The following is a 22,909-nucleotide window of genomic DNA, read 5'->3' as shown; positions in this document are numbered from 1 at the left end:
TATATTTTATATAACCACAATACAGTTCTCTAACATTTTTATAGGCTTTCTAGACATAAAGAAATGGATAACATATTTATGGTGTATAATTTAATTCACAAAACGTAACTGCTCCAGTGTTTGAGGTCTGAATAAAAATAATGATAAAAAAAGCTTGAAAACAAATTCCAAAAACAGCAAATGAACAATGTGAACAAAACTGCACAGATCCAAGCTGAGAGCCCTGGGGGACACCAGATGACTGCTGTGAGGTGCTCACACCTCAGACTCCTGCAGCTCTTGTTGTTAAATCAAACTCTCTGTAGCCTGTCTGTTGTTGTTTCTGACAACATGAGGTGTTGAGGCATATTGTTCATTGAAGATTTACTGGAAAACTATACACAGCAGCTACAGTAGTATTAATCCTCTCTAAAGTTACTGAAGTATTGACACATGTTTAAGTCAGGTAATCACTGGTAAGTGAGTAACAAGTGAAACTCATCCTTCGAGTTTACATACTTCACAATACATATCAGATTTTCACTACTGTTGTAACAACTTGGATGGCTTTACTCATACACAATGCTTATTGCTTTCAAAAATTACTTGTAAAAGAAAGTGAATATAATCTATCAGTGCCCCCGTATTTAATGTCAGTCACACAGATCTGCCCACCAATGATCTCACCACCAAACAAACCAAAACATAAAAACATTAATAATTCACACAAACATCCAAGAACCTGAATCTGAGTTATAAAAACCACTGAGCAAAGTTCAATCAACACACACTCATGCAGATGCGACCGATGTGATTTAAGATATGAATAAAACAGATACACATTAAACACAATAACTCTAAGTGGAGACTTTCAAGAGTACCACTGATGCAGTTGATGCAGTGTGCTCGTGTGAAAATCAGTGCATAATATTGAACCGCTACCTTCAGAAATTTGGTGAAACATGCATTTACTGAATGCTTTCTGACTATTGCAACATTTCCCCAGGTCTTTGGTTTCTATGGAGACCAACATATTGATGATGTACCGTGAGAGTAAAAAGAAGACCTAGAAAGGCACTTAAACTACTTTGATATTGTTATATTTCCCACACATGGCAAGCTTTGTTTACGTACAGGTTTAGCTATGGGATTGCCAAGTATTATAGACGATGACAACCACGCTATGCCAGTATTATTATGCACTGAATCATTTCCTCCTTAAGTATCCCGTGAAAGAATTCGATAAAATCTCTAAACAGTACCATAGCAATACAGCAAAACCACTATAAATAAATCAGAGTTGTGTCAACCTTTAACTAGCTGTACTGTCACGACATAGCTAATCTGCTAGTTCTTATATTACTGATAAAGATACGCATTTATAAAGCCACTATATCAGACACATTTAAGACCTAACTATGACAGATACAGCACTAAAATGCTAAATATAAATCACAAATTATATTTTCAAGAATAATAAAATTAAAGTCGTGTTCCAAAGTGATTTGTGCCGATGCATTGTAAGTGCTATGGTTGACAGAGCAGACTTATGCTAAACAGACTGATTTAAAGGAACAGTTCTGTATTTTGGGGATTACAGGAATTAGCTTTCTTGGCTAGAATTAGATGAGAAGATCGATATCACTTTCTGGCAAGTCAGCATCGTTCCTCTCATCTTACTGTTGACACGAAACAGTGGCGGCCCCAGAAATTTTTCATAGCTGTGTTCACTTAAAATCTTGTGGTGGCACACCAAAATAAAGAGGGTGGATCACGGGGAGTACCATCAGTTGGTCCATGGGCTTCACCTCGATGATAGCCATTTCCAGGCATATTTTAGGATGACTCAGGGGCAGTCTGACAACCCGATGTCTAACATAGGGTCATATAGCTTTGGGTGTCCAGCAACTGCTATCACCAGTTTCTCCTCCATTGTTTACCAACTGTAAACTTGTTGTCGTGACCACCACAAAAGGCCCGCCTCTCAAACCATCCTATTAGACTATGGGAAAAAAAGATGACGAAAAAGAGATGACGCGGGGTGCTTTTCTGCTCTGAGCTGAAGTTCAGAGCGCTGTGGCAAAAACGCTAAGTGCCTAGAACACAGAAACCGCAAGCAAAAGGTTCCATTCTCATTAAAAACAATTACAAAAAGCCACCTCCAGCTACTAAAATGCTTTCTGTGTGATTGGGGCCCTAATGTGTTATGTTTGGACACATGTTAAGCGATTCATTGTTCTTCCAAATGGCTGGTTTTCCTTTTCCTCAATAAGACATGTACAACTTTAATTTGAAGGAGTACATTGATTGTAAGGAAAAGGACATTTACTGGGAACAAACCTCAAGTTAAGGGGAGATTAGCGGGTACCCATAAAACCCATTTTCATTCAGATATCTTCAGGTGACAGTTTGAGGGACCCCTTTGAAAAGGCCATGCCATTTGTTCCTTCACCAAAATTTAGCCTACCTTTGGAGCATTTTTTTTTAGCCTTTTCCTGACAAGCTATGCCCACATGCCCGGTACCAATGGATGCCTTGGGTTGGCTGGTTTCACAAGATACTTCTTCCTGAACACACCACAGTATCTGAGAGACAGTAATATCACTGGGGGGGCAGCAACTGTATTAGGGAGGCCATGGTCCACCCCTTGGGGGCGCCACTGGCGAGAAAGCCAAAAACTGTATTTCCCATAATGATTTAAGTTATCTTGAGCATAGTATGTGACACTCAACGTCTTCAATAGGAGCTTCACAACAGTTCGTGATCAGGTCATACTAAACTTGATGTTGAATTTTTTGTACTCAGAGAAACAACTTGAATGTACAGCAGGTTTGATTACAACATATACAGCCTTAGATTGATAATACAAACTTGTTTCTGATTTTTGATTTTTACCACAGCATGGTGAAGTGTTAACTGTCTTCTTTCTATTACACATCTTCATACCCTGCTGGTCATGTGTCATAAAAGTATTACATATCAGTATTCAAGTTGTGAACTTTGTTCTGTGGCCGTGCTTCATAAAACATCACTTCATAGATAAAACGTTCATAGAACAACGGAGTAAAACATTCATGAATCATCAAATGCTCACCATTTAAAGGAATGCAGTTGACAACAGATCCCTTCACTAATCACAAGAATACTCCAAACTGGAGGATCACCAACCAGAAAACATAAACACATAAACACTGCTCATGCATGACAAAAAAAGACATATGTAAAAGAAACAAGGCACAAACTTTATACAAAAAATGCCTTTCTGATAGATACACTGGATCTGCCTGGAGCTGATTAAAGGTCAGTAGTGAAGGCTCTTTGTTAATGTAACCTGAGAGGGGTCCCTTTCGCCGTTTTCAGGTGAAGACTTCCATCCTTCCGATTCAATTAGCCATTAAAAGTGGTTTCCAAATGCTGAAAGTAGCAGTCACAGTGAGTAAAAAAGCAACATTTTCCCATCACTCCCTTAGGTGTTTCTTGACCCTGTTTACTGCCAGTCTGGGCCTTGTAGAGAAAGGCAAAAAAAAAAAAAAAAGAAAAAGAAAAAAAAAAAAAGCTTACAGTATCCACAAACCAAGACTGCTGCCCAGCTCCCATAGCACAAAAGAGGACGGTGAAGGCGAGCAGATGGATTCTTAAGTGTGTATACAGTGTTTCATCATGGCAGCCCCTACCATCTGTGCAGGCAGGAGGTACTGTAGTGTCACCAGCCTACACGTGGGTGCGGAAGTGGTGGCTGGCTTGGATCGGCTGCCTGCTTCGGAGCGGGATGAGCCACAGGAGTTTCCAGCGAGTGCCGCAAACTTCAGCTAGCGCCCACTGCCATGCTTTCTTTGAGCCATATCTAAAAAGAAGAAAAAGACCTTCACGTTTAAAGTAAGTGAGAGTGATACCACCTTCATGTCTCTATTCAAGCTGAAGCTAGAGCTAGCAGCCGGTTAGCTTAGCTTAGCATAAAGACTGTAAACAGGGGAGACAGCTAGCCTTACTTTGTCCAGAGGTTAAAGCTCACGAATTTACACATTACATTCTCCTTTGGAGTCTCTCTTGAACCTCTTTCACACATACATGGCGAACCTGAACTTATCTAGACATGACCCGGAGAAGATGTATGTGACACAAATGTCCGAATCAGTTGGATTAGACGTTAAACAGACTTAATCCTGCCACCTCCCTAATCCAAAATTCATGTAATGTCTGATTGAGCCCATGTATGAATGAAGCAGATGATCGTCTGGAGAATTCACAGCGAGCGAACAGGCATGTTGATGACGTTTCTATCCTTCTATCAAACAAACAACAGAGGATGAGGGCCGATGCCAAAATCAACATACAAATTCAAGGAACGGCTAGAGGCTCTGTTGTTTATGACCACAATACAAGATGGCTAAGCTGGCGTGATGTAATCCGCGTCGTGTCTTGCCTCCTGCATGCTCTACCTAGCCGCCTCCTGCCGCCTAAACCAAATGGAGCATTTGCGAGAACGCTTCTGACACGGACAGTCTCCTGTTGCGTGCTACATGTGTGAAATCGAAACTCTGAACGATGCCAGGACCTTATCCTCAAAACGTTGTCAGAGTTCAAATGAGAAAACCATTGTGGTTTCCTGACAACCTCAAGATCTCATGATGATGACAAAACTCCAGGAAGTCACTGCGCCCAGCTAGGAAGTAGCTCAGCACATAACCCCACTTAAAAACCACAAGTTGTTGCTTATAAACTTTTCAGTGGATTTAACAAACAAGATATGGAATTTTAGGTGGACTTTGTAACCTTTTGTTTTCCCACGTTTCCAGTCCTTATGCTAAGCTAGGCTAAGTGGCTGCTGACTCTCGGCATCGTTAAGTTTATTTCCAAAAATGTTGCGCTATTCCCTCAACGTGATCTTAACTTAGAGCACAAATCAAATAATCACATTTCCATAATCCACATTTCAATAATGCCAGACTAGGACAGACAGAGTTAAACAGACTCACATTTCATTTGAGAACTGAGCCATTTTCTCAATGGTGGTAGTATCCTGTGAGGGGGAGGAAAGGAGATGACAATACAAAGTTATTGCATCATTTACCAAAATAAGCTTCATCATAATGATTTGTGACCTCGACTAAAGTGTCACATGATCAGCCATTAGCGGCATTAATCAGCTTCTCTACACTGTAGGTTATCTGGAGTTTTTGCAGACACGTCCATCTGTGGTACGCTTTTCTCTACCTAACAGCTTGCTGTATGCCACCTCATTATGGAGGCTAAGTACAGACATTTCTAACATTACAGCTCTGCCAAAATGCTTGATGAAAGCTTGTAGATTACTCTGGCTCGTAATAAAATGATGAGTGGAAGGCAACACATACACCAATTGCTTTGTGTACTTTGTGGTGCAGGAAATCAAATCCCCTGAAGATCAAATTTCAAAGAAACCTTTCTATCAGACTGTTTTGATTTTGATTTGAGCCTACACCTCTGTGAGCCTATATTTAAGTCTACTGTTTAGCCTGCTGTTATCTTATGTGCTTGATGAAAATGTGTTTTGGTGTCTATGTTTCTGTGTATTTATATGGATGAATCTAGGGTTATGGGACAGGCATTGTATTGCATTGCCATTAACTTGAAAAAATGTACTTTCAGTGGTATCAGAGGGACTCTGAATGTGCATCAACCTCTGTTGTATGCTCAAATAGTGGAGGGTATCTTGAGAAGTGATTTTGTGGAGAGACAGCCGACACAGATGTGGACTACCATGTAATTACAGGCTGTATTTAAGCACTGTGTCACTTTATGATTGCTCAGTATGTCTAGAGAAAGGTCCTTGTAATGGAAGTGTTGCTACTTTTTTAAGAAATCATTGCAGAGGTGATAAGTGTGATGAGTGTAAGAGAATCCACTTTCTTCTTTGTATCAAAATGATGTCACCAACTATCTAGCAGCAAAATGTTGTCACTGACAGGATGTACAAACACTTGCATGCCCCAGCAGCCTGATCCCAGACTTTCTCTCTTTTCTTTTCCATTGATCCCTCCATTACTGACAATGATTGTTTTATTTTTGTGTACTGCGTGATTTGTCTGTGGCTTTGTGTGCTGCTCCGTCGTTTGCTCGATTGTTCTTCAACAGAACTTGCCTCTAATAAGACAAACAAGCACCATCATGCTTATTTTTCAGATCTTACAAAGTGACACTAAACAGTCACATTAGCTTGGAAATTTTGCTGCAGTCTCTTAACGGAAGACATAATTGCATTAGCATTATTACAGCAGTAAATGTCATTTGAAAGAATATAATGAGTCTTTAATGAGTACTCACAGAGAGGATGCCTGTCATCTGAGTGTAAAACAAGCTACTCATGCCACCAAACATGACCAAACCCATGAGCGCCGAGACCCGCAGCAGAGCCAGTTCATGGCGTGTTGTAAACTTCTCCTGGCAGGAAAAAAAAAAAACAGAAAACCCTCTTGTTTTATAACCTTAAAGCTCTGTATTGGTGAAAAATTACCTTTTAGATTTGTGCTTGTGTTATAGCTGATAGAAGTATTTAGCACAGTCACATAGCACAGTGAATACAGCTAGAGTTCAAACCGCTGCACGTGCATGCCTGAAATGCAGTCGGAAAGCTCTCAAACATGTTTCTGTCAACTGAGTATATCATTTATATCCCTGTAGCATGTACCTGGTCTAGTCCTGTCAGTGGCTGGAAGTAATAGTACTGGCAGAAATCCAGCACCAGGGTGAACAAACTGAGGACCTGAGTGTAGAAACAGAGCTGCAGGAAGAGCCAGTGGTTGTCTTCTCCCACACAGTTATTGATCCTGGAGGGAAATACACAGGATTTAAGATACTACCTTATATCTTTTTATCAATATTCATGGTAAAAGAAGTTTTCCAGGAATTATATTTGCAGCAAAACCTGGAAAGCTTGATATACAATTAATCATGGTAACTACAAACAAAATTGAAAATATACATAAAATGCAGCTCAACATTTTTCTGACATACTGGCATACAAATGTGTGTGGCTCTGAAAAATGTCTAGGACCTTGTACTACGATTATTATACAGCTATACAATCTGTTACACTGCCATTTAATACATGCATCACATCAGCAGTGTTTAAGTCTGTTGTCTTTCTATTTATTTCTACTTTATAACACTGTTTTCAATAGGTATCTAATATGCAAGTGTGTGTGTATCCTTACCAAGGGCAGTGGTGGTCCATTCTGCGTACACAATGACCACAACGACTGCAGTGGTGCGACCTTTTGGGCCTCATTAAGTTGCACTTATTGCACAACTCCCAGTGCTCTCGCTCTGTGACATAAAAACACAATGAGTAGTTGATTGGTTGTTACAGATAGTGTTGGCAATGGCAGCAGACATAGTGACACAGTAATAATATATTCAGACCTAGACGTATTTACTGATTTTAATTTCACATGGACATTAGCTGCAATAAATCAGCTCCACTTATGTAATAAGAGGAACACAAGTGGTAGAGAATGAAAATGTTGCATTGACTATGTTCAGTTATTTACAGGTATAAAGATTTATGGATAAACAGTTGAACGAGCACATACCAGAGTGAGGTATGTGGGGGTCCACAGGAAGACGGCCAGGATCTGCTGTGGAGGCTCTGAATAGGGCCGCTATGCAGAGCGCTGATGCTATGTAATAACCTGTGGGGAACACGCAAAGTTTGCATGTGATCTTCTGTATACAGCCCTTTTTCAGTGTTCCCTCCCCACAAGATGAGAAGTGTTATTTGGGAACCAGGATACTCACAAACAACAATGGCCCACGGGATGTGTCCCTCATTGTAATGTGGATGTAGAACCAGTTTCGGGATAAAGAAAGAGTTGTAGAGCCAGATCCCAAACACCATGCTGATACACAGCCAGCCCATGGGGTCCACCACACAGTGCAGTCGAAGCTTCATGGCTGCTGGGGGAGACCTACAGTGTACACCATCACGCTGACAGATACAAATCATCTCCAAGCAAGAGACATAAGCTGGCTCTCTCTCACACACACAGTGAAAAAGCCTGACATACATGTTTTACTGTGATTCCTATCTTAGGCTGTGATACCATCACCCACCATGTTTGCAGCACATAGCTGTGGCTCTTTGCCAAAAACAGAGTTACATGGCAGTTATTATGTAGAGATGACTGATGAACATCAACATAATATGACTGAGAAGCCATGTACTGGGAAGAGCAGAATAAACCTCAACACAGGCCTACTACTGTGCTATAAAGCAGGTGTACATAAACAAGCCCAGCCTTAAATTACAACACTAACACACATTTTCTATATTAGCATCACCTGCTGAGCTAACCCAGCCTAAATAAACACAAGCACCCACATAAACCTCCTGCTCTGCGTTTAAACCTTTGTTATTACAAAGCCTCGCCTGCTCCATCACTCATGCTCCTGAAACCACTGACAGCCGCGATGGGCTTGGCTGTATAGCCTCACTGTTAGCTAGCACCAGCGGGCTAACGTTATTTAATTCACCCCCGTGTTAATATACAATTTATATAATTCAACATGTTTAGCGCCAGTAATGGTTTCCTAGGTGAAAATGAAAAGATACATACTTTTTTGTTGCTGTCCTATTCAGCGCACGGACCAGTGAAACTAGCTACTTCCTCATCCGAGCCTCTGTGGGCTGGACAGGAGCTACCTCCTCGATACCTGCAGTACATAAAAAGCACTTCCGGTTGACCTGGGTTTACAAAATAAAAGTGATGCTAATGATGCATACACACATATTTAATAAGAAGAAAAAGCTCTCTGTATTATGTACATCTTATTTTTAGTTGATTTGAAAGTGTTTTAATTTTCTTTCTATAAAGAAACTACCAAAAATAAACACTATAAAGGATTAGTTAGTTCACAGAAAATAAATGAGCACCAAGTATGATCATTGATAACTGATTAATCTTTCAAGCAATCACTTTTGAAGCAAATGTGTCCACAATTCACTGCTTTTGGCTTCTCAGAAAATTAAGATATAGCCTATATAGATTTTTGGAATATTTATTGCTTTAGTACAGTCCTACTGTAGTCTATGTGCATTACAATTAAGCATCCTGCTGCAAAACTATGTAACATGCTCTCTGTTTTAGTTATGTTTCTCCATCTAATAGTATTTTTCATTACACTTACTTTCTTATTTACCTCTGTGAGTTTCCTTATGTTGCCTTTTGTGGTGTACTGGCTGCTACAGTAACATAATTTCCCCCTCGGACAATTGAGTTTTGATGAAAAACAACAACAATGATTAATAAAGTATAAGATAAGATAAGATAAGCTATAACTTTATTCATCCTGAGGGAAGTTGCTGTGCAGCAGTGTCAATACAAAGTTAGAGGAGTGCAGATACAAAGTGTGTAATATGCAAGGACTAAAATAACAAAGCAGAAAAGCAAGCAAGTAGAAAATACAATATATAGCAAATATGCACCAAATATAAACTAGATAACAGTAAGGTGCAAAATATAACAAAAGTAGCTAACAGTAAGGGACAAATTGGTGTAACCAGTATATACAATATGTTTAATGACACAGACAGGTTACTGGTATGATTGATTGATAGATATGATTGCTTATAAATATCTTTGTATAGTGTCAGATCTGAGTGCAGAGGAGCAAATATTTATGATTATGTCCATGACATTTACTGATTGATAAAATGGTGATTGCTCCAGATGTCCAAATTCTTCAGAGAAAAAAGTGAACTCCTTCGGTGGAAGTTGACGAATGCTTGGCTTCTGATTTGACTGTACACCCCTTGTGGCTTTTATTTGAACAACATCCATGTTTCCTTTTCTACCTCGGTACACTACGGCAGCTTGATGCAGCGCTTGAGGACAGGTGGGCGGTGGACTCGTTTGGAGCGCAGTGCACCAGCGGCCAACGGGGAAAACAGTCTGCTGCCGCCCTCTGGTGAAATATGATTACTACATGTAGAGGCAGCTTGCTTCGTTGACTTCTTTGATTTTTAAATTGTATTATCAAATTTAATTTGTAGAGTTTAATGCTTAATATGTATCACAACGTACTATATTATTATTATTATTTGTTTTATTTTAATAAAATTAAACGGACGGTTAATTCACTGACGTAACATGGAAGTGACGCGATTCAGCTTCCGCTAGCTTTAGCGGCCGGTGTTTGTTGACAGCAACGCCGCTTAGCTCAGCACCAGTGTGATAGTTTAATTGTGTTGTCGGGCAAAATGGCATCGTCTAACTCATACAAACTAAGATGCTCCATCCCGGGTCACGAAATGGACGTCAGGGGACTCACAAATGCTGTTTTTCCAGAGGGAGCTTTTGTGTCGGTGTCCAGAGACCGAACCGGAAGAGTCTGGGTTCCAAACTCAAGGTAGCTAGTATTAGCATTGTACATGGTTTGGTGGAATTTATATCAGTTTTAGAAGTAAATCTGTTGTCAGGAAAGGTGCCACGACCCATAAAAGTGACAAGTTAAGTCAAATCTCAGCAAATTTACTCAATAGCATTAACGTCGGTAACGTATGTAACGTTGGCTAAGTTAGCTTCCATGCCGTTTGCTAACGTTTACTCAAATTAGCTTTGTCATTCATTCAACTGTAATCGCCAATACACACAGCGCGGATAGTCGAGCACTTTCTAGAGCTCGACAGATTTTGATTGGTATTTTATCTTTTGTCTGTTAGTGAATTTCCTGACTTCTCTTATAATTATCAGCCACACACTTGTCAACCACTTGTTCCCACACAACTAACCCCGTCCACTACACGTCTTTGCTCTCTCATCCCTTCTCTTGACAGCCCAGACAAAGGCTTCACAGAGATGCACAGCATGTCTGGACACTCCAATTTCGTATCTTGTGTATGCATTATCGCACCCAGTGAAACATATCCCCGAGGACTTATCGCCACAGGGGGAAATGATAACAACATATGCGTTTTCACAATGGACCAATCTAAGCCCCTATTCACACTCACGGGCCACAAAAACACAGGTGAGTTGTGCCTCACTGTACACTTTCTGGATAATTACATTTCAATAAGCATCTAATTTGCTCTGCTATAATTTCCCATTATGTCAAGCATCTCAGAGCTGTGTATGTGGCCCCAGCATTTTAACGTTTAATCCCTACAGTTTGCACCCTGTCTTCTGGGAAGTTTGGGACACTTTTGAGCGGCTCCTGGGACACCACAGCCAAAGTCTGGCTCAATGAGAAGTGCATGATGACCTTGCAGGTACGCTGACATTTGTGGGATGTTACTCTGAATGTCTCTTTGGGTTTTCCTGAAAAGGCAAATTTGTCAGATACTGTCATTTCATCTGATTTCATCTATGCAACTATAACAAGCAAAAATATCTAAGGTTGTTGTGACAGAGGAAAATCTCTGCTTGTTAATTTTGCTACAGGGACACTCTGCAGCAGTGTGGGCAGTGGTCATCTTACCAGAACAAGGCCTTATGCTGTCTGGATCAGCAGATAAGACCATAAAGCTTTGGAAAGCTGGACGCTGTGAGAAGACGTTTACAGGTGAGAGTTTGCAGGTGGTTGACATAAGTAAACAAATAGTTTTTGTCTGTTTTTTAATTAGCTCTATACAAGTAAAAGTGTAACTGTGGCTGTTCATAAGTAGAATTGTTGGCTCAGGGTTTAAATGAGTGCCCCAGCTAAAGTGTTTCAAATTTGCCTTTGTTTGAATATGGTTGTTGTAAGCTTTTTTTTTTTACCTTCAATACTTTTTAAATGATTTTAGCCAGTAAAACCTGTGGAATAGGATGAAATTGAACAAATGGATGACACTGTCAGATCAAAATTTTCAAATAGTTAATGGCATAATTATCTTGGATAATGATGTTCATCTATTCCACCATGATAATTAAAAACACTTGCCTGGGGGTCCATTATATTTAAAATTCCTAATTACAACTCAACCTGTTTTCTTCCATTTTAGGTCATGAGGACTGTGTAAGGGGGCTAGCAGTGATCAGCAACACTGAGTTCTTCTCTTGCAGCAATGATACTAGTATCAGAAGGTGGCTAGTGACAGGCGAATGCGTACAGGTCTATTACAGCCACACAAACTACATCTACAGCATAGCTGTCTTCCCCAATAGCCAAGGTTTGTTCATTTATATTGATATTTAAATGTCTATGAAAGAGCACACTGGTAGACTTGTAATGTGTGCCTAACGATCTGCTGCTGCCTGGTCATTTATTGAACCGGCATCCATTTGTTTTCCTGCCGTAAGATGGTAGCTGGCTCACACTGACCTTAGACTGATGCTTTTCCTTTTAGATTTCATTAGCACAGGGGAGGACAGGACTTTGAGGATATGGAGGCAGGGAGAGTGCTCTCAAACCATCCGTCTGCCTGCTCAGTCTGTGTGGTGCTGCTGTATTCTACCCAATGGTGACATAGTCATTGGGGCCAGGTAAGAACTGCATGTGTCATGCTAATGTGTGGTCATTCCATAATCTTTTCCTTGATCATGCCACACCTCAAATATTTAGATGCCTTTTTCTGCTACTGTTTCGTGCTCTCATTGCTGACATCACTCCTGCTTTCACCGAACATGATGGAGATTTTCAGTAAGTAGTTTGTGACTAACCCGGATGCTGCTCCTCTGCCCACAGTGATGGCATTATCCGTGTGTTTACGGAAGCTGAGGACCGCATAGCAAGTGCAGAGGACTTGCAGGCTTTTGAGGATGAACTATCCAAAGCCACCATTGACCCCAAGACAGGCGACCTTGGAGACATCAAAATGGAGGACCTGCCTGGAAGGGAACACCTTAATGAGCCTGGTCAGAAAATAGACTGACATTTATTTTATCACACATATGTAATCCCTAAATCTGGCGGTTTTGCTACAAACCAAGATTGCACAGTTCACCCTGATCATTTTTTTTTGCTGATTTCCTCCAGGGAATCGTGATGGACAGACACGTCTGATAAAAGATGGACAAAAGGTGGAGGCATATCAGTGGAGTGTCAATGATGGCCGCTGGATGAAAATTGGAGACGTGGTCGGAGGCTCCAACCAACAGACCTCCAAGAGCGTGATGTATGAAGGAAAGGTAAGGCAAGGCTGTTCGCTTACTGACAAGGCAAACTATGCATGATTGCATGAGAGCAGTCATGAATGACTCCTGATCTCCCCTCAGGAATATGACTACGTCTTCACCATCGACGTGAATGAGGGAGGGCCTTCCATGAAGCTGCCTTACAACGTCTCAGACGACCCCTGGCTGACAGCGCACAACTTTTTGGAGAAGAATGACCTCAGCCCCATGTTCCTCGACCAGGTTGCCAATTTTATAATAGAGAACACTAAAGGACACGAGGTGGGACCAGCTCAGCCTGCTGCTGGTGACCCATTCACTGGTGAGGCCAAAAGAGATACTTGTTATTCTACTTTTAGAAACAGTCAGTGTCTTGTGCTAACATACTGTATATTTCAAATAATTTCATCACGGTATTTCAACATTGTTAGACTGAATCTATATTTTGCTAAAGGTGTTTTGTCTGTTCATCTGACAGGAGGCGCTCGATATATCCCCGGGGCTTCTGATGACCGGCCAGGCTTTGGAGCTGATCCCTTCACAGGTACAATTATTTACTCAGTTGTTTTTTCACAACCTGAACGTCACTGGAAATGTCCCTTTCACAGCTGTTTTTTCTCCCCACAGGCTCCGGTCGCTACATCCCTGGGTCAGGTCCGAACCCAAGCGCTCCTGGAGGTGTGGCAGATCCCTTCACAGGTGAGACACTTGCTGAAGTAACCTCTGAATTTTGACAACCCAGTATAACTGTTCAGTGGTAGACCCATGCACACATTTCTCCTGCTTTTAATCCTTGAATGTTGAGTGTTTCACTGACTGGATCTCTTCCCTACTCTGCAGGAGGAGGTGCCTACTCCTCGGCAGCCCTCAGACAGACAGCAACCAACATCTACTTCCCCAAGACTGATGGTGTGACCTTTGAGCAAGCCAATTCCTCACAGATCATTGGTGAGTTTCAAGTAGGAGTTTGATGATGTGGCTGTAGTCTGCATTTGTTAGTTGTCAATGACAGACATTTCTAAGAATGTAATGAATGTATTTTGGGCTATTTGAACTGTGTCTTTAGGCCCCGATTATGTCACACTAGAGACTTGTGTATTTATATATTTATCTCTGTGCTCTTCTCATTGATTTGAAGTGTGTTGGGGTCAGTTTGAAGAAGGTCATTCAGCTTGAATTAAAATCTTATGACCGTTTGGAGGATGGTTTGGTCACTGTCAATAAAATCTGACCAGACCACATCACTGCAGTCCTAATGAAGCATAATAACATTTTTTTAGCATTAAACTCTTATTAAATGATGATTTTATGACACATATTTAGTCATGAATATTTTACTTTCATTAAGGCCTCAGATTTTATACCAAATTTAAGGGGTTTTAAGCGTGACGTCATTAAGATATTGTACCAAAATGCCTTTTTCCCTGGTTCATTAAAGCTTCCTTACTGTGTCAGGTCAATGATTTGTTCTTTCCTCATCAGCCAAGATCAAGGAGCTGAATGGAGGTGCCCCTTCAGAGCACAAGCTGTCTGAAGAAATTCTGGAAAGCCTTGAGAGGCTGCTGAGCTCTGTGTCTGAGCCTAACTCCCCCGCGTCTCCCCCAACTATCCAAGAGATCAACCTGCTGTGGAAGGCCGCTCACTGGCCTGAAGGTACAGTAACAATGTTTTTTGGGGTTGACTTTATGGTTTCTGGCAAGATGATTATTATTTAAGTTTTTTCAGTTTATTACTGCTCATTAACCAAACTCTTATTTTCTTCCCACTGGACTTTAGACATTGTGTTTCCTGTCCTGGACATTATGAGGCTGGCAGTACGCCACCCACAGGTTAACGAGAGCCTCTGTGGAGAGGCCGAGGGAGTCCAGCTGTGTAACCACCTGTTGAGCCTGATGAGGCCTGAGGGGCGTCCTGCCAACCAGATGCTGGCGCTACGGACTCTGTGCAACTGCTTTAGTGGCAGACACGGCCGAGCCCTCCTCATGGCCCAGCGTGAAACGGTGCTATCACGCGCTGCCGACCTGGCCACCGTGTGCAATAAGAACATCCACATTGCCCTGGCCACTCTGGTGCTTAACTACGCTGGCTGCCTGCACAGTCAACCCGATCTTGAGGCCAAGGCCCAGTGCCTGTCCGTGGCCAGTAGAGCTCTGGAGACGGTACAAGACAAGGAGGCTGTGTTTAGGCTGCTGGTGGCCTTGGGAACCACTGTGGCCTCAGACCAGACAGCCCAGGACCTGGCTCGCTCCCTGGGGGTCAACTCTCAGATTTCCAAGTACTCATCAGTGTCTGATCCATCGAAGGTGGCCGAGTGTTGCCAGCTGGTTTTAAAAGAACTACAATGATGTGAATGATTAGGAAAAAAAGCACTTGTTTCTTACTATCACTCTGTTCTGCTTAATCGGTTGTGGTGGAGACTTGAATACTTGTATGTTCTACAATAAAAAAGAACAAATTAAATCTCTGCTGATGCTTAGCCTGTGTTTTTATTACTGCACCACCTTTCCAAAGCCACTTGACTAACTTGTTGGGTAAATATAGGAAGAATGCATCTAATAACAGCTTCTAATGTCTATGAAATATTAATAGTGTATATGTCTCACCTTTAAACATGTCTTATTTTATTTCCTACTGCCATGTTACACATTAACTTGGGTAATAATGCTCAATAAACTATTATTACAGTGCATCTGAAATGCAAAATGTGGCTGGGGGAAAACAACTGTAGTGAAAGACATGTAGATATTGTGATTACTGAATGTCCTGACAGTCAAGATGGCTACTTACGAGGAGTTAATAAGTCCACTGCTAAGCTGTAGACTTCGGTGAAAGAGCTTTATTTACAATTCAAATTGTCTAAGCTTGGTAACGGTGGTCTTCTTGTGTCTGAATATATATCCTATAATGCTTTCCACTTGTTAATGGGATACTAGAGAACCAGTTTGCCTTATCCAGCGTTTAATAAAAGAGTCACCATTGTATCTACTACACGATACTAGATATATCTTGCTTATTTGACATGACTTATACAAAAAAAAAACACAACAAATGGAGCTAGTTATAGTTAAAGTTGAAATACAGACGGTTTGAAATGCATTCCTTTCGCATTCACCCACCGGAAGTATTTGTTAATAACTTCCGGGTTGTTGTTGGAAAAATTGGCGGTTTGTTGTTTGGGTGTTGCGTTTTCCTAAAACCGACTCAAGTTTGTTGAATTTAGTACAAATGTGATATTAAACGCAGTATATCTGGACTTACTCGTATAATACTTGTAACTTAAGTGCTTATTTGTAGTGTTTGTTAATTTGCTAACAGTTTGTTAAATGTATGTTGACAAACTCAAAACACCTTCGAAAGCTAGCATAAGTTAGCCTGCAGTGAACTTTGTAGCTAGCGGCTAAAGCTAGCTAGCCAGGCTGGCTCTTTGACTAGTCGCCACCGGACGCTCTCACACTGCTCAGTCCATCTCGGAATAATGGCGAACCCAGCATTGCTGCAGAAAAAGAATGGGAAGTATCTGTGGTTTGCTCTTCTCGGGCTCGGACTTCAACCAGACACTGCAGTGTCGTCAATCGCCGGCAAAAGCAACATTAATGCGAAACACATCAACCTGGGACCGTGAGTATGCTTTTACTGTGGATAACATTAACATATTAATACTGTGTGATGTTAGCTAACAAAGCTGTTCAAAGTTCTGTCCTATTGAGAGTAGATTACGACTTCTACTATGTGGCTGCTTTCACTTCGTTACATTGAAGTTGTCATTCACAGTACACTTGACGTTCAGGTTTATTCTAACTCGTATAAATGTTGTATGGCCAATAGGAATATGTTCGACAAGCCAAACAAAGATGCCTTCTACATAGTGATTAATTTCCTGCTGGAGAAACTCAACCCGTCACGATTTAATGAGGCATACAGGTAAAGTTATACATAGACAACTATTGCAATTTATATATAAAGTGCCAAGGATTCAGTGTCAAGCAATTGAATATGTATTTTGTTTAGGCACTGCTGGCCTGTTTTGAACCACAAAGCAGATGCCGAGTTCCGCAAAGTTACCTGCGCATGGCTGCGAGAAGTAATGGTAAGAATCTGGATATTTACCTGTAATGTTTATCTTCTTCATCTGTCCAGATAGTGGATACATTACAGATTACATACCCCATTTGTTTCCTCACAAATGGGGAATCGTGCCTGTCCATCCTCTCTACCTTTGTTGCATCATTCCTTCTGGCATTCCTTTTCTCCTCACTCTCATCTTTTCTTTACATACTCACCATAAAGACCAGTGTACACACTTAGTACAACATTAAAAAAAAAAAAAAAAAACATAAATCCACAAATAAAAACAGTCGTCTACTGAAGGTAAACAATAAACTTCATGTCTCACTTCCTCCCTCATGTTGTCTCTGGGTTTTCTAGTTGAATTTTGCATTAAGTTGAAAATTTTCAACTTTATGTACATGATTCTTTTTTTGTATCACTGACCAAATGTTCAAACTTCAAAAAGGAGCCATTAAATTATGTAATAAGCTGACATAACAGAACTTTTTTTCCAAATATGACAGTCATCTGTTTTTGAACTGTGTAGGATGAAACTGCAAATGCAGGCTCCAAAGTGGTAGCATCCTTGTTCCTCTCACCCGGAGGCCCCAAGTTTATCAGCTTGATGCTTCATTTGGCCAATCACGTCATGGTGCAAGAAATGAAGACATTCAAGACAGGTAAGTCTAGTTAGAATTTTTTTTGTTTCACATTGTTTAATTTAATGCTCCATGGAGTTGGCACTCAAAAGACTCAAATAACCTTCAATGTTGTCATTGTCAGATGACAGCTGGTTTCCTGAGGCTGCAGCGATGCCCGCTTCCTCCCTGGACATGGCAGTGAAGAGACTCAACCTGATCAATACCAGGTTTTTGAAAGCTGGAGTGGAGCAGGACCGTTTTCTTCATGAGTATCAGAGACGAGCGCAGTAAGTCCCTGGTAGTCCATCTTGACACCCTGGACAGGGCTGGATGTTATTTCATTTACATCAGTAGACTGACGTTTTCTACCTCACCACTACAGTAAACCCAATGAAGTCCAATCTCTGTGACTTGCGCAACTCTGTCATTAACAGAAGTTATGTATGTGATGTAATGTGTTGCGTATGCAACACATAATAAAATATAATCAATATCAGTGGTAAATGAAATACAAAATTGTTTGAAATTCAATACAAAGTCATTTTTGTGATCTTAAGTTTTAATTTACTGTTCTTTTCGAAATTCTGAATTAGCAACAGTGTTGAAAATATAGTTTTGTGCATTGCCTACATCTATTCATTGTAATATTTTGTTCACCCTGTAACATAAGAGGTGCAGTAAATGCTAGTAGTCCATTTAGGATGATACTTAATTTGTCCAAGAGGGAAGATGTTTTCATCATTACTTTTTTTTGTAGTCACTTGAGACTACTTAACATAAACTGTATTCATTAAGTTGTGTTCCACTGGCCGTTTATTTCAGGCCCCACCTGTTTCTTGTTAACTAATTGGTAGAGCTATTGTGAAAGAGGCCAGTTGGCAGCTGCTGAAGGTGTTTGCAATCTGTTTCCTTGTTGTAGAGGCCGTTTACACGTTGCCGGCTATTTTCATAAACAGACATTTCACCGCCTCCGTTTTCAAAAAGATCTTCGTTTACACTTACCCGTGTATATATACACAAGAGCACGCCAAACCTGTAGGTGGCAGTGTAACGAGAAGCTCAGACCTTCCATGTATCCATTGTCACCATAGCAACATAGGTCGCACTTTTGACACAGGCGCAAGTTACAGCGCATACTGTGACGTCGGCTGCCCATAACTCCGTTTATCTCAGTTTACATGCAAACGCGCAACCGGAGTTTTCCAAAATCTCCACTCTGGCCGGAGTTTTTAGAAAGACTCGTTTTCAGAGGAGAAATCTCCGTTTGCGTGTAAACGAAGGGCACAAACGAAGGAAGATGTCTCCGTTTATCAAAATCACCGTGTACGTGTAAACGGCCTCCTAGACAATTTGACTTGTCATACCAGGAAAAGCACAGGTGAAACAAATGTTGCTAACGATGGCCCTGTTCCATGAGGTGTCCCAGTAAGCCGAGCCATGGAGCCAGCTCACCCACAGTATCAATTGCACCTGTGCTTTTCCTGCTATCACATGCCAGATGTCTGCTGTGAAAAAGGCCTTTTGAGACTGTGTGCCCAGACAGTTACATTATGATTGTAGAAGTTTGGAAGAGTTTATTTTATGGTATTTTGTTTTGCCATTTTAACTTGTTTTCTACTGTTACTATTGGTCTTTTCTTTTTCTTTAAGCTGTTTGCCTTTGTTTTCTCTTTTGAAGGCTTCTGGTGAAGTCTATGAGAGACATCAGAGCAGAGGGTGCCAAGTATGATGAGCTACTCAAGTATGTGTGCCTTTTTTGTTTCGTTAGTACTTCTAGCTTCAATGTTGTTAGTCCAGTTTGTTTAATCTATCTATTTTCAGGCGTCACAGCAGTGATTCCACACAGGAGGGAGCTTCTCCAGCTGAGAAGACCAAAAGGGTATGTAATGTTATGTTTGTAAAACTGCATACAGAATATAAGGCATGGTTTGAACTCCCTATGCTTTAAGGCATTACAACAGTGCTGAAGCTTTCCTGTGTAGGGAAATACTAAAATTAAGATGAGTGTCTGAAAGATTTGTATTAAGAAGTGTTTAGCTCACATAGGTTTTTGGCTTTCTTAAGGTGCGCGCCCTGTGGTCGGACATTGATGAAATGCTGTCAGCTATCAAAGAGGAGCAACATGCAGTGGAAAGTGTTTTGAAGGGGGATGTAGATCAATACATCCTGGATGGGACGGATCGAGTCCTCAAAATTCCTCGCAGTCTGCTGGAGAGAATTGAACAACTTCCTCATCAGGTGAGAGTGTAGATAATACAGACTGTTAATTCTTATACATAGCACATAAGATTCTTATTCACATTTTCCGTCCAAGCACTGATACAGTATGTGAATTTACCTTATTAACTTATTAACTGGTTTATGTGCATGTTTTCCAGCTGAGCTCAGGAAATGTGTATGAGGCAGGTCAGCTGAACCTCCTGTGTGTGTTTGAGCTGATGAACCATGCGCTGCAGCTCCTGAGGGAGGAGCACTGTCGGGTCTCTGACGCCCCCAAGCCTCAGCTCAGTCCTGAGCACCTGCAGGAGAAATGTCAGCAGATGGCTCGTGCGCTGCAGAACCTCCACCTCATCAGGTATCATTTACCCACACAGGCATTATAGCATGCACTTTCTTTTTTTGTAATTAAAGGATTTGAATTTTAGATTTTCTTAAATGTGCAGCTTAATGTTTTTTGCTGAGGTCTATCTGTGTAAACCCCCAACTATTTTTAGTGTGGAAACTGCACTGGTTAATGGAGCATTCTGTAATCATTGGAAAGAATTGCCTCTTTAGTATTTGCTTGCCAGCTGAATGTCAGATGATCTTGACTATGAGTGTATCAACGTCGTTGTCGTCTTGTTTTCTCCCCTTAGACAGAGGATGTCCAAAGAAGAAATTCCTGAGCTCAGGAGTACCATTAAACAGTTGGAGGCTGCCTGGGACAGGAAGTGGATGGATACCTTGAAAGACACACCCCTTGTCTCTTTTCTAAATGAAGATCCGGTGAGTGGTCCTTGGGATTTTTAAACTTTGCTCACTATAGTCACAATATAGTCAGTGTACTTTCCATTTTGTGTGTGCTTGAGAGGGGGAGAGAAAGTGACAGAGCGAGGGGGGAGAGAAGTTAGAAAGTGACTTACTGCACACAGTGTTTCTGCAAGTTATTAGCCTGAAGACTTGAAATGCCTTGTCATGTTTTGACTTGCTATTTTTTTTAAGTAAGAGAGCCCCTGGTGAAAGATCTTGTGACCGGGTGTTGCCAGTCACTAATGTAGTGTGAAAACCACAACGGCTTCATGGCTCCAGATTAATAGACAACAAGTTTAGTGTGAACAGTACAGCAATCTGACAAACAGGAACAAGAGAGGATAATTTGTCACGTTACTGTCTGCTGCTATGTGTTCTTAAATTTAATATTTAATTTGCTCTCTTTAGGCCCTCGGCTTCCTCTCACCGATGGCTCCGCTGTCTTTCGAACCGGCAGCTGACACTAGCTACAGAAGCAGTGTCTTCTCACAGTACCCTGCAACTCTTCTTGGTGAGCAGAATCTGATTACATACGTATCAAGCCATGTATTCATTTGGGTCTATTGCAACTCTTGTTTCTAATCATGCTTCTGTCAATTTTCCAGAGGAGAAGCCTGCAGAGAGTAAACCACAGGACGGTGTTCCCCTTAGTTCTCAGCTGAAGAGGTAATGTAATCCATGTTCAACAGCTCATAAGGGAAATGTAAGCTTATATCGACATTTCTCATGTTCATCGTTTATTATTCGAAGTGCGTTTGTATTGGTTTCTGATGGGAGGCAGATACCTGGGCAGTCCTGAGCAATGATCTGTCCGTCACAAGTCCTCCCTACAGCATCCATGCTCTCTGATGACCGCGGCGAATTGAGAGAAATCGCCACGGACAGATACGGAGCAGACACTTGTTAGTTCTTTACGAACCAACCTCATGGTCTTGTCTACATTATAAGCTACTGAAATAAGAGCCTGACTTTAAAGTTCTTTTTTTTAAAGCATTAAGATGCTTTCTGTGTTGCATTCACTGTAACTGAGCTCACACTGTGTGCGAACTGTTTTTGAATAACAAATCAAGCTTTTTGTCTTCGAAACAGCTCTTGCCCTGCAGCAGCTGAGCGGGCTGAAAGTCCTGTTGTCACCACTCACGTGCCATCAAAGGCAAATACCTCTCTCGACTGGTTATTCGACACACCATCCCCTCCTCCTCTAAGGGCTCCATCAGAACCACCACCTCAGGCTAGTATTATATTTCAGTTAAACTCCTGTTTATTGGATTACTGCACCTTTGACTTTGTGTGCACAAGTTCTTCTGATAAATTGTACTGAACAAAGCTGTGTTTGGTGTTTAGGCCAGTGTTAGGAAGACAGCCCTTGTTCATCAGAAGGTGGCTCCCACAAAAACCAAGACTCAGATATTGGACATGGAATGTGATAACCTCGCTGATCAGGTACAGTGATGACTTTCAAAACTAGGCTGCAATCTAGGAGCTTAGAATCCTGAATACTGTCTTTGTCTGTTTATTTAATAGTTTAGCTGCCCTTCCAGCACTTATTTAAGCTGCATTTCTATCTCTAAGCCTTGGTTGAGGTGTTACGTGACCACAGAAGATGGAAAAATTGGGTTGGTGTGTGTTAGTTTGCAGATGCTGTAACAACCAGTCCCCCAGAAGGCAGGGTCAAAGGTCTGGACTTGGATAGCCTTCTGGGTACTCTTCAAGGAGATCCCTTCTCTACCAGAAAGCAGCTGCCACGTACACCTGAGAGCTTGAGTAAGTGATGAGCTGCTGCATGTGCCCTCAGCCTTACATTATGGTGAATTGAGACCAAAGAATGTGGCCTCATAAAACCAGCCAGGTCTAAAACTGAAATATATTTCTTTTTTGTTTTTTTCCCCCCTTAAGTTCTGGATGTGAAGAACTCCTGGCGTAAGGCAGTCGAGGAAGACAGAGCCGAGAAAATCAGCCGGTTAGCCAAGTTCAACGACAGCATAACAGGGCGGCTCACCCCCCTCAGCGAGCATGATGTGTTGCTGAGTCCTGATGCTCCCTCCCACAGTCACTCCTGCAGTATCACCCCTCATGTCACAAGCCTCAGCAGCCCCCCTGTCAGCCAGCAGGGAGTCTCACTCAAATCCTCTCTGTTGTTGGACACCTTCAGCATCAGCGG

General features: G+C 41.4%; 3 protein-coding genes and 1 non-coding gene across 6 annotated transcripts in view; 3 read left to right on the top strand and 1 right to left on the bottom strand.

Annotated features, from left to right (window-relative positions):
* zdhhc21 (zinc finger DHHC-type palmitoyltransferase 21) lies at positions 1-8,670 on the bottom strand. 3 transcript variants are annotated; one of them, XM_049568738.1, is made up of 8 exons: positions 8,574-8,670; positions 7,756-7,925; positions 7,551-7,649; positions 7,173-7,284; positions 6,647-6,785; positions 6,283-6,399; positions 4,956-4,999; positions 1-3,823 (listed from the first exon to the last, which is right to left on the bottom strand). In XM_049568738.1, the coding sequence occupies exons 2-8, from the start codon at positions 7,907-7,909 to the stop codon at positions 3,691-3,693; spliced, it is 798 nt and encodes a 265-aa protein (XP_049424695.1). In that variant the 5' UTR covers positions 7,910-7,925; positions 8,574-8,670; the 3' UTR covers positions 1-3,690. The 3 variants fall into 3 exon arrangements, with proteins under 3 accessions (XP_049424695.1, XP_049424693.1, XP_049424694.1); XM_049568736.1 differs by having other exon boundaries at positions 7,756-7,911; positions 8,574-8,660; XM_049568737.1 differs by having other exon boundaries at positions 7,756-7,914; positions 8,574-8,655.
* A 1,462-nt stretch (positions 8,671-10,132) lies between these two features.
* plaa (phospholipase A2-activating protein) lies at positions 10,133-15,516 on the top strand. Its single transcript, XM_049568719.1, has 14 exons — positions 10,133-10,365; positions 10,793-10,986; positions 11,127-11,227; positions 11,400-11,520; positions 11,942-12,109; positions 12,287-12,422; positions 12,625-12,794; positions 12,916-13,067; positions 13,155-13,374; positions 13,531-13,596; positions 13,680-13,751; positions 13,893-14,000; positions 14,535-14,705; positions 14,829-15,516. Exons 1-14 carry the CDS (start codon positions 10,217-10,219, stop codon positions 15,395-15,397), a joined length of 2,397 nt encoding a protein of 798 aa, XP_049424676.1. The 5' UTR covers positions 10,133-10,216; the 3' UTR covers positions 15,398-15,516.
* Positions 15,517-16,210: 694 nt separating this feature from the next.
* haus6 (HAUS augmin-like complex, subunit 6) overlaps positions 16,211-22,909 on the top strand; it is a 7,653-nt gene continuing 954 nt past the window's right edge. The window contains exons 1-16 of the mRNA XM_049568718.1: positions 16,211-16,670; positions 16,878-16,973; positions 17,061-17,139; positions 17,647-17,779; positions 17,883-18,027; positions 19,418-19,480; positions 19,561-19,618; positions 19,804-19,977; positions 20,118-20,314; positions 20,595-20,724; positions 21,157-21,259; positions 21,354-21,414; positions 21,838-21,979; positions 22,093-22,191; positions 22,380-22,512; positions 22,645-22,909. The exon at positions 22,645-22,909 is cut by the window's right edge and continues 954 nt beyond it. Coding sequence (XP_049424675.1) covers positions 16,528-16,670; positions 16,878-16,973; positions 17,061-17,139; positions 17,647-17,779; positions 17,883-18,027; positions 19,418-19,480; positions 19,561-19,618; positions 19,804-19,977; positions 20,118-20,314; positions 20,595-20,724; positions 21,157-21,259; positions 21,354-21,414; positions 21,838-21,979; positions 22,093-22,191; positions 22,380-22,512; positions 22,645-22,909 — 2,021 coding nt within the window. The 5' untranslated portion in view covers positions 16,211-16,527. The remainder of the gene's footprint in view (positions 16,671-16,877; positions 16,974-17,060; positions 17,140-17,646; positions 17,780-17,882; positions 18,028-19,417; positions 19,481-19,560; positions 19,619-19,803; positions 19,978-20,117; positions 20,315-20,594; positions 20,725-21,156; positions 21,260-21,353; positions 21,415-21,837; positions 21,980-22,092; positions 22,192-22,379; positions 22,513-22,644) is intronic.
* LOC125884540 (small Cajal body-specific RNA 8) lies at positions 21,520-21,650 on the top strand. The gene has a single exon (XR_007448743.1). It is a non-coding gene; the product is annotated as a small Cajal body-specific RNA 8 (non-coding RNA).

Source organism: Epinephelus fuscoguttatus, linkage group LG23 (genome assembly GCF_011397635.1).
Source record: "Epinephelus fuscoguttatus linkage group LG23, E.fuscoguttatus.final_Chr_v1".
Taxonomy (NCBI): domain Eukaryota; kingdom Metazoa; phylum Chordata; class Actinopteri; order Perciformes; family Serranidae; genus Epinephelus; species Epinephelus fuscoguttatus.
Note: the sequence above shows the minus strand (reverse complement) of the source record. Positions and strands in the feature narration are given on the sequence as shown.

Bases quoted from the DNA above. Each gene is read 5' to 3' on its own strand.
- zdhhc21 (XM_049568738.1), bottom strand. From the start codon at position 7,909: ATGAAGCTTCGACTGCACTGTGTGGTGGACCCCATGGGCTGGCTGTGT. The intron at 7,285-7,550 runs GTATGTGCTCGT...TTTATGTCACAG, and splicing joins CCCCCACATACCTCACTCTG to AGCGAGAGCACTGGGAGTTG. The intron at 6,400-6,646 runs GTACATGCTACA...TTTTCCTGCCAG, and splicing joins CACTGACAGGACTAGACCAG to GAGAAGTTTACAACACGCCA.
- plaa (XM_049568719.1), top strand. From the start codon at position 10,217: ATGGCATCGTCTAACTCATACAAACTAAGATGCTCCATCCCGGGTCAC. The intron at 11,228-11,399 runs GTACGCTGACAT...ATTTTGCTACAG, and splicing joins AGTGCATGATGACCTTGCAG to GGACACTCTGCAGCAGTGTG. The intron at 13,597-13,679 runs GTACAATTATTT...TTCTCCCCACAG, and splicing joins TGGAGCTGATCCCTTCACAG to GCTCCGGTCGCTACATCCCT.